At 35.3% G+C, this 11,420-nt stretch overlaps 1 protein-coding gene across 7 annotated transcripts in view; it reads right to left on the bottom strand.

The window, feature by feature from the left end:
- LOC106880133 (uncharacterized) overlaps positions 1-11,420 on the bottom strand; it is a 208,078-nt gene that overhangs the window by 12,318 nt on the left and 184,340 nt on the right. For all 7 annotated transcript variants that reach the window (XM_052965614.1, XM_052965612.1, XM_014929956.2 and 4 more), the window contains 3 exons: positions 5,142-5,239; positions 2,951-3,101; positions 1,311-2,680 (listed from right to left, as the gene is read on the bottom strand). In XM_052965614.1, coding sequence (XP_052821574.1) covers positions 1,311-2,680; positions 2,951-3,101; positions 5,142-5,239 — 1,619 coding nt within the window. The remainder of the gene's footprint in view (positions 1-1,310; positions 2,681-2,950; positions 3,102-5,141; positions 5,240-11,420) is intronic.

Below are 11,420 nucleotides of genomic sequence, written 5' to 3'. Positions count from 1 at the left end.
AGAGAGAGAGAGAGAGAGAGAGAGAGAGAGAGAGAATACATTAATTTTGTATGTCTTCATAGATATAAGGCCTTCTGAACTAAAAATGGTGACATTGTTTATATTGTCTAGTAATCAAATGTCCTGCATTTCAGTGGAGATCAATGGAATGAAAAATACTTGACTTGTAAAACAAATGAGGTTTGGTGACAGGAAGAGCATCCAGCCACAGAAATTTTACCTCATTAAGTTTCATCTAACCCATGCCAGCATGGAATAATGGACCGAAAAAACAATGATGATGATGATGCAAACGCAGACATGGTAGGACATTGCCTTGAAGTGGATGCAAAACTGATGAATGATAATGATGGTGATAATGACATTAGCGGAAACAAGCAAGTGGAAATATTTTACTGTTCTGGTTCAAATCCCAGTGCAATATTCACATTATTTCTAATCAGTATAGCATTGATAAAATGAATATCAATAAGACCAACTGATTATAACATCACCTACACACATGTGGGTAGATTATATCATGTATACATCTTCCATTTAAGGAAAATAACTGAACTATTGATATAAACAATACATATCATGAAACATTGTTAATAATTGTTTCTAATTAAGGTACAGGCCAGCAATTTTTTTAGGGAAGGGTTAGTCAATATCATTGATTCCAGTACTTCACATTTTTCCCAACACTAATGGTCCTACCAATCCACTGCTCTCTGAAATAAATAACAAATATGCTTAACCCTTTAGCATTCATATTTGTTTCTTTATTGCCCACAGGGGGCTAAACATAGAAGGGGACAAACAAGGACAGACAAAGAGATTAAGTCGATACATCGATCCCAGTGCGTAACTGGTACTTATTTAATCAACCCCAGAAGGAAGAAAGGCAAAGTTGACCTCAGCAGAATTTGAACTCAGAACGTAATGGCAGACGAAATACCACTAAGCATTTTGCCCGGCGTGCTAATGATTCTGCCAGCTCGCCACCCTCCTTTAGCATTCATATTACTCTGTTAAATGTAATGCTTATTTAGTTTAACTATTTTGAATTAATTATGCATTATCTTGAAGCTCTGAGATCTTGATGATGTGATTGTTCATTTTTAGATTCACATTATAGGGTAGGTGTGAGAGGCAGGATCTGGCCAGATTGAACATAAACGGTCAAATATTTGGGTTGTATATAGCCAGTGTACATGCTAAATGGTTTAAAAGAAAATTTAAAACCATCATAAAAGCAATACTGAATAAAAACACACAAAAAAAAAAAAAACTGCACACAGCCACCATTTGTTACTTGGATCACTTACCTGTATATCCTCATTAAGACGTTTCCCTATCATACTGTCCAATATTTTGCCTGGCTTCAGCTCTTGATAACGCATTTGAATGGCTGTCATCCGACTTTCTTGGCAACCGAAGCTATTGCTGAAAGCTTCTTCTATTATCATTGTCATGTTTGGAATGGTTTCATCCTCACTTCTACGCAAACTATTCAAATGGTGTCCGCTAATGCTTGCACCAGCAGCATTATCATGAGCTGCAGATGGCAAAGTCATCACATGGTCAGCAGATGACCGATAACTGAGCCGTTCTTGTTTGACTACAGTTAAACTAGGGGATGTCGTGTCAGGTATCTGCTGTTCCATTCGATGCCAGGGAGTAGATGTCATATTACAGGATAGATTCACCGGTTCTGGAGACACAGTCTCCTTAGGTGACAGATTATTGAAACAGCTGTCATTGTCCTTCACCTCTTGCTTGATGTGTTTACTTGGCTGAATACTATTACAGCTCTCCTCTTGCTCAGAAATCATGTAGGGTCGCTTTTTAATTGGACTTCGATTCACCGGTTTGTCATGCTTGAAAGTCTTACGCAGATCTAATGAAGTGTTGGCTACGATTACAGATGGCTGTGTAGTAGTAGTTATAGTACTGACAGTTGTGGACAGAGCGCGGTCAGTGTGCTTGTTGACAACAACTGAGTTGGTGCTCACCGGGTTCATAAGCTGCACTGACGACGTTCGATTTATATAGGAGTTATGAAAGCGTTGTGTTGAAGGAGATACTGTAGTGATTGCATGGGAAGTTGGCCGAATATCGGTGCTGGGTTTCAATACAAACGAGGATTGTTGAACACCAAATGAGACACTAGAAGGAATACTTAAGATAGAACTAACAATCGACTGTACAGCAGGTTTGTGCGCTGTTGAAGGAACAGATATAGGACTGCGTTCAACGGCAATGGATTTGGGATAAGGACTGTCATCAACAGGCTCAGGTAACTTTGAGCCCTCATCAGACTCAGCATCTGATATGTTAGTGATATGAGAATTATCTCCATTAGCAAGTAGTTTATGCTCTTCAACTGCCATCTTAGGGACACAAGTGCTGACAGCTCTGTTCTTCAGAAGAAGGGAAAGCGCAGTGACAGAAGATCTGTTGACAGAGTTTGCCTCTGAGTCAATAGGTATGGATGATGTGACAGCAGCTGTTGAAGAAACTAGAGGTGACAGATCTGAGTTGCTGGGGCTGGGAGCTTGGACAAATGCTGGTAGCATCTCAGGAGTCATCTCTGACTGTAAGCTTAATAAACCGTGTAATGCTTGTTGAGTCTGAGTATCTTCAATTGTCTTTATCATCTCTCGCATCTTTCGAGAACGCCGGCCAAGTTTGGCAGCTGCAATGGAAACAGAGAATACAATTAGATAATGACAAAAGTAGTCTGAGCTATTTTTAACCATTGGAAGAATAAATCAAGACAATTCTGTACATGTAACATATATAATGACATGTCATATTTTTTTAATTATGTATAAGTTAAAAATAAAGCTGAGTGTGGAATAGGATCAGCTTTACATTTAGTCTTCAATGATTAAACAAAGAAAAAATACATTTGCTAAAGGATGAAATTTCATTGTTTCCATCAAGGAACCGTGATTAAACTAACCTGTTCTCGACATACCCAATGCCAAACATTTCTGCAGACGGCAGTACTGACAACGGTTCCTTGTTTGCACTGTTATTTCACAGTTCTTATTATAAAAACACTTCTTCCGAGTTGGGTCGCCAATATCTTGTAAAGCACGTCTAAAAAATCCCTAATAAATGATAAAAACAACATAAGAAGCAAATAAATAAAAGTATATTATGCATGTATGATAAATTTCATTTTCTATCATTTTTGACATTTAATCCAAGCAAATATTTCTTTAAGAGGAAATATTTCTAAATGTCTGTACTCTGGTGGTTTCCAAGAAAACTGAGCCAAGATGAATAGCTTGTGAAAGCCACACAAGCTATGTAAACATGAGGCACTGGCAAAAATGAATATTGGAACAAAATTAATAAGGAATTTAACCCATTTTGTTATATTTTCTGGAAATACACTGCCTTTGTTTCAGTTAACTTTGAAAATAAAAACAAATTTAATGAATTGTTTTGTTGTTATTAAGCTGTTATTTGGAAACTAAATTAGCATGAAATTTTCATGGAAGATTTAATTTAGTCAGCTATAAATCATGTAGTTTGTAATCATAGACCCAAGGAGAGTCTTAGGTGGGTTGGTATCCAAAGCATTAACTTACAAACAAGTGTTCATCAGGGCTCAGGTCTCAGCACCTGTTTATTAATAGGTCTCCAACCTAGTAATAAAGGAGTTTGACTGACGACCAGTAGACACACTTTTATGCAGATGTAGTTCTCATAACAGAATCAGATAAAAAAAATTAGAGGAAAACTTCTAAACAAACAAGTGGAAGCATAGAATCAAAAGATTTCTAAGTAAATCTAGCAAAGGGAACAGTTTTAGCTATCAAGGAAGATTACAAACTCTGTTACTATTTGGAAAGTGGCTTTGCTGAATATTCAGAAAACATAGGAAAGAATTCATTTTAGTCATTTCTGCAATAATGCCAATTTTCACAATAATCTGACCACAAGTAAAGACACTTTTATAAACATTTGAACAAACAACTCTTTTTAAGGTATTTCTGCTTGCTGAGAAATGAACTCGTATTCTACATGTACATTTACCATTTCATCACATACTAAAGTCAAATTAAAGGAGATGGCTCTACATGGTGGCTTTAAAATAAGCAACCAATTTAACGTTACATCATACGTTACCATAAAAAAAGGAGAGGGTAGAGTTATATTGGATAATGTAGTCCTAACACCCACTAAGTCTGAAAATATGGCAGGATGGTCACAGTAGGAATTCTTTTGATCATAGGTCTGTGTCATTAAGCTAAACAACATATACAAAAACAGAAAAGAAAAAAAAGACAATAGTTCAATGAAACTGTAATGTTTATGTTTACAGAGATATCCTCTAATGACCCTTTGCAGTATGCTATGTTGGTGTTTATCTCCTATAGATCTGAAATAAATGAGAGAAACCTCTCTTTAAATGTTATGCCAACCAATTGATAATAGGTAACCTTATCAATAGGTAGTGAACTGGTATAGTCGTTATAATATTGGATGGAGAATCCAATAGTAGTCAAGGAGAATCCAGAATAATGCTTGGGTGTAGAGACAATATAATATGGTTGTGGGTAGAATGGGTTGAAAAATTTATGGCATCATATTTTTGTCTACTTGAAAAAAATGAAATTTGTGTATATTTCACTGATGGCTACACAGTATCTCTCAGAGAAAGATACTAACATCTTGCATTTCTTTGCATCACTTTGGCAAGTTTTGGTGCCATGAAAACAAAAACATCCAGAATATGTTGTAATGTGGTTGACTTTAAGAAGGGCATCCAGCTGCAGAAATCATGCCAAAGCAGACTTTGGCATACAATGCAGTTCAACTGGTCAGAACTTGTTAAACTGTTCAAACCATGCCAACATGGAAGTAAGATGTTAAATGAAGATGATGAAGAAATGAAAATGAACAAAAGTATTTAAAGAGCTGTGTCATAGAGTAAAGAATTATTATGAAATAAAACTATGCGTATCATTGTATACTCATATGTATATGTGCATGCACACACGCACACAGTGTGTACATAGTTTTTAACTGATTTCAGCCCAGCACTAAAAATCTCTAATTCCTGTGTAACTTGAAACTAAGTTGCTACCTTGTTGCCGTTTTTCTTTTTTCTTTTTTTTTGAAAATTCTTAAATTCTTACCTTGCAACCTTCACATGCCAACACGCCATAATGGATTCCAGATGATTTATCTCCACACACCAAACATTTCAGATAAGATTGCTTGGAATTGTCTGATACTGGAAATACCAAAGAAGATGAGAGAAATTACATAGAAATAGAAATATATTTGTGTGTATGTATGTATATGTGGGTGCGTGTATATGTGTTTCTGTGTATGTGTGTGAAAGTAAAAAAAACAAAGGAGACATTCATTAATATCTGCAGTCATTTTGTAAGAAAGTTGTTAATTGTAATTAATTATGGCAGATTATTACATATTCTATCAAGACGAAACATTAGAATGTGAGGAAAATGTTGGAATTCCGTTTTAGCACAAGTCAGTTCAGTGACGACAAATAATGAAATATGTTGTGGGAAACAAAATTCCAATTTTTTTGGGCAGGGCTTTTTCATTAAAAAATGTTAAAACTCCAGAGAACAAGGTTAATAAACAAGAACATATTCCCGATATAACTCCCCGACAGAGAGCAAGGTTAGTAAACAATAGACGTAAACAAGAATACATTCCTGATAAAAATAAGTTGGAATCTTCAGATATATTACGGGTGTGAAGCTTGTAACTTATTTGTTTTTACAAGTTCAAAAGCAGCTAAAAATACAAAACAAGATCCACAAGGATTTTTTTTTGTCCAATAAGTTAACCTTTTTGATACCAACATGCTAGAAACCACACTGAATTCTATGAAATAAAAGAATGTTTTAAAATGACCTGAAATATGGTAACAAAATGAGTAGTACCCTTCTTCAAGATTCCTAGACTAATACTGATGAAATTAGCCCTAATATCTGTGTGTGTGTGTGTGAGAGAGAGGGGGGAGAGGGGGAGAGAGAGAGAGAGAAAGAGAGAGAGAGAGAGAGAGAGAGAGAGAGAGAGAGAGAGAGAGAGAGAGAGAAAGAGAGAGAAAGAGAGAGAAAGAGAGAGAGAGAGATTGATTTTCAACAGTGTGAAGCCATGATAGTTTTTAAGTTCATATTATGAACAAATGGTGAAACTGCAGCCAGCTCAAAAACCAGATTTAATTCTCTGGACAGTATCCCCATCAGGAAGGAAAGTGGATATTTGTGGCAATGTTAAAACAAATACATGCAATAAAGGTTACAGTATATAGATGAGGGTGCACCTCTGGTGGACTTATTAGAAATATGTAGCCAAGTTGGTTGGCTTATTAGAAATATGTCACCAAATCTCCCTCAGATCACAACTTCCCATCTTAAAAGTTGATGGCTGCAAATGGAGTGTTTTTGATCATGTGTGCTCAATGAAAGATAACCTGGAGCTAAATATGTCGACCAAAAGCATTCAAAAATCATGTGTTGTTCTTGGTGGTGGTAGTGGTATTAAACTTATATGGTATGATAAACCTACACAACACAGGGTGCTCGCTCAGTGTTTAACAAACTAACTTTACTACAGTGGGTAAACTGTAAATTTATGTTGTAGAAAAATTGGCCTACATTAATTTGTATAGATTGAAATTACTTTGCTTTTATACATTACATCAGGAAGGTGAGTATCAAAAATGGAGACCACTGAATGGAAAACTGCATGCAAACATCACTGCTTGTAAGATGACAGTTTTGTTTACAAGTAGCAAGCATGTTAAGATAAGGTCTCTCACATATGTGCAAGCACACAAGGGGTTTCTTTTCAGTTTCTATCAAATATGTTCTCTAACAAAGTCTTGGATAGCCCAGAGCTATAGCAGAAGATATTTGTCCAAGATACATGCAATGAGATTGAACCCAAAATCCCATGGTTGCAAAGAGAACTTCTAAACCACATAACCAAACATGCCCCTATAGTAGAAATTCCCCAGGGTGTTGCACAGTGGAACTGAACCCAAAACTACATGACCACAAACAGATTTCTTAAAACTGTAGTAAATTTTTATTCAAATATTTATTTGTCAGGGAAATTTCTTATACTGACTGATTAAAAAACATTTTACAATTAAATGTTAGTAACTTTTGGTGTACAATTTAAAAACTGCTGTAAGTATACAATAATTAGAGAATTTCTCCCATACACATACATTTTTCAAAAATGACACATCCAATATGACTGACAAAACAAACACTGAAGGAGAATTTTAAGATTTTCTGTTAGAATATAGAAAATAAGTGAGAGAAAATGTTCTAACTCTCATATAACAAGCACAGACAGACATTAATATTCCTCACGTCAAAACTAGTGAAAATGAAATTGGAGAGAAGGAACTTTAATCAATGCCAAGTGATATTTATATCACAGTTTTCAGCACCTACACAAAAATTAGACATAGATAAGATGTATTTTTTAAACTCTTTTGATACCAACTTTCCCAAGACTATATTTGATAGCATAAAAGACACATGGCAAATTAGATGCATTCCAATGTCAGCAGTGTATGTCCAGGGAAAATGATTTAAGGGTGTTAAAGCATGTAATATAGGCCCTGCTTTACATACAGGATCAGGGGATATCTTTTAAAAAAAAAGTGTGGCTGATATGCCATCAAATGTAGTTCATTAAATCTTTACAACAATATTTCAAGTTAATTCACATACCAAAACTCCAGGTAAATAATGACAAAATAATTTTATTAAATTCATCATTATTTTTAAAATTCTGTCTAGCTTTCATGCCGGTGGCACATAAATAGCACCATTTGGGCGTGACAATTACCAACGTCGCCTTCCTGGCACTTGTACCAGTGGCACATGAAAAGACATTCGAGCGAGTTCGTTGCCAATACCGCTGGACTGGCCCTTGTGCAGGTGGCACATAAAATGCACCATTTCGAACGTGGCCGTTGCCAGTACCGCCTGACTGGCCTTCGTGCTGGTGGCACGTAAAAGCACTCACTACACTCTCGGAGTGGTTGGCGTTAGGAAGGGCATCCAGCTGTAGAAACTCTGCCAAATCGTCAAATCGTCCAACCCATGCTAGCATGGAAAGCGGATGTTAAATGATGATGATGATGTCAGTGATAAAAATGAACCACTGGTCAGGTATTATGGAAAAAATATGGAAAGAATGAGTCAACACAGGATGAACAATGTGAAACTTTGATCTTAAGTAAATTTATGTGGAGTAGATGTGTTTCAACTGTATCTTGTGGTTAACTTTTTGAATAATTAAAATTTATAGCAAATCAAAACCTTCTTGTAGTGATCCAGCCCCATCATGATTTTGATTTCTTATTTGTTGTATGAATTCATTTTCTATACTACTAATTTATTATCATGAGTATTAAAGTGGCAAGCTGGCAGAATCATTAGTGCATCCAACAAAATGCTTAGCAGCATTTCTTCTGGATCTCTATGTTCCGAGTTCAAATTCAGCTGAGGTTCATTTTGCCTTTCATTCTTTCAGGCTTGATGAAATAAGTACCAGTTGAGCATTGGGGTTGATGTAATTGACTGGTGCCTTTCCCCACAAGTTTCAAGCATTGTACCTATAGTACAAAAGATTATTATTATTATTATTATTATTATTATTAAAGGCAGCAAACTGGCAGAATCATTAGCACACTGGACAAAATGCTTAGCAATATCTTGTCCACCTTGATGTTCTGAGTTCAAATTCCACTGGAGACAACTTTGCCTTTCATCCTTTTGAGGTCGATAAACTAAGTACCAGTGAAACACTGGGGTCAACGTAATTGACTAGTCCCCTTCCCTAAAATTTCAGGCCTTGTGTCTTTAATAGAAAGGATTATTATAATTAGGATAGTGGATTAACAGAATCATTAAAGCATTGGAATAAATGGTCTGCAACATTTGTTCCAACTCTTTACATTCTAAGTTCAAATCCTGCCAAGGTTAACTTCAATTTTCATCCTTTCTGGGTCAATAACAAAAAACGTACCAGACAAGTACTTTAATTAAAACAAAGATAGACGGTGACAAAAAGGTTAAGGAGATCCAGAGGAAAATAAATTATGGTTAGACTTAAAGAATAGGACAGCTTCATCTATAAACTACAGCAAAGGACAGATTCTCAGAGCAATTGCCATTGTAACAACTGACATAAACTAAACTACTGTCAGTGGAATTTAAAATGCTGATTCACTTTCAGATAGTTATACTACCTGCAAGAGAAGTTAATTAATGCCAGGTTCATATTTTGTATATTGCATTTCATACAGATTCTATAAGATCTTCAATCTTCAGCTGTTGACAAATTGCCAGTGTGGAAACAGCTGCCTTCTCCTCCTTGGCTTAACTTTGTTGTCAGCAAATTTAGTTTTCTTCTATAATCTTTTTATTCTTTCATGACATTTCCTGCAGCTGTTGAATATTTTTCATTTATAATAATAGGTTCTCTTGTAACCATTTCAGCATTTGATAATCTACGCATGAGACATGTTGCAGATATCTGTTTTTAATAAAAATGCATTTATTAACACGACTCATTGAACCAATCCAACAGCAAGAAATGTGATATATTTGTATCTTGTTCATTGCACTGCAAGTGTGAAAAACACACGTTATCAGCAAAATATGATTAGATATTTTTGTGAAACTTTTACCTGAACACACAAACATGTAAGAACACATAAAGAAGGAACCAGGGAGGACACCAACCAGCTGCATGAAAAGCTACAATGCCCCAATATTAGAAGTTAGTTGTAGATACAGGGAGAAGGAATGACATCAGATCTAAGAATCACAGGTCTCACAGATAAGATATCAAGGGGTCAGGAAGATGGGCAATATGTTAAACTGCAAACCTATCCAACCCACAACAGCAAGTAAAAAAAACAAAAAAAAAAACTGTTACGAATGAGGCCATTATTGATGTAACATAAGAACATATAAATAGATGTTGAAACCAAACAGGAAGCCTCTAAACTGTCACTGAAATTTCTAGAAATAGCAACAAAATCTCCCTCAAATTATACCCAAACCTCTTTAGTCCTAGCGTACATATTGTCAGAGAGAAAGAAGACAGGATGAGAATGTCTGATCATATGTCTCAATTATGCCTCAACTGGGGATAGACAACAACAACAACAATAAGAACAGCAAACATGTTTCAGATTGATCTTATAACAATATTTTTTGTAGATCTCATAAAAAGTGGGAGGGTTCCTTATGAAATAATATGTTTACAGCTAATGAGGGTGATAATTAGCAGCAGTTATAATATGAACATCAGGTTCTGGAATTATTGATTCAGAACCACACAGCAAAATCAGCTGAATCTATCCTACTTCACCTATGATCATAGCTTAATGAAATCAATTCTAAATATGGATTAAACTTAATTTTGATGGATTAAAAAGTAAACTGTTTTAAACTAAAATTTATGGTCAATAGCGTCAACAAGTATAAAAGACAATGTGCATAGAACAATGCCAGAGAGGTGTGAGAAATATGTAAAGGGATGCAATGTTAATAAAAGGTGTGCAACTGTATATATCCAGTACAGTGGAAAGGATAGTTGTTATATAGACCCCAATCAAGCCTTATTGAGCAGATCTATTATCAAATATATGTTCATTTTGTCTTTGTTTCTGTGTAGCTAGGACTATATTATCTATAGTATGTTCCTGCTTCTATTTTTATTTTGTTTTAAAGTGGTAGCATGTGGTTTATTTGAGAGAGATTAGGCTGCTAAATCTAGGAGAGTGACCGCATTAAGGCTTCCTCCTTGGCTTGACAGCAGCAAGAAAGTGTGTAATGGTATGTCAGGAGTGAAGTGGTTAAATGGTATGTGAAGCAACATACTGAACACAACTGTAAAAGGGTGCACATCGAGATTATATATATATATATATGTATATATATATATATATATAAATATAGATATAAAATTTTGTGTTAATAGGGAAAGATGAGGATATGTATAGTAAACAATGGTGGACAAAAGGTGCAAAAAAGTGTGTAGAAAGCCCTGGTTGTGTATTGCGATCATGTATATTTACTGGAAGATAATCTACTTCGTTGTTACTCAGAGTTTCTCATTATGTGCGATCATTTAGACAACACAAATATTAATCTTTCTGCTGTCTGTTTGACTGCACACAACTAGAAACTGAGAAGCGATAGAGTGAATCATCAGCTTCTTGCGAATAAATAAGCTACAACTTGACTTCATGTACTGAGGTATGCTTTCTCTTGTTTGTACTGCAAACCTATACACACACGCATGCACACACACACACATAAAAAATTGTGAAGTGAATACAAAAATGAATGTAAGGGTGTAGTGGTAAACGAATGTGTATCAGTATATATATATATATATAT

Source organism: Octopus bimaculoides, chromosome 2, assembly GCF_001194135.2.
Source record: "Octopus bimaculoides isolate UCB-OBI-ISO-001 chromosome 2, ASM119413v2, whole genome shotgun sequence".
NCBI lineage: Eukaryota > Metazoa > Mollusca > Cephalopoda > Octopoda > Octopodidae > Octopus > Octopus bimaculoides.
This window is presented reverse-complemented; position numbering and strand designations above follow the sequence as displayed.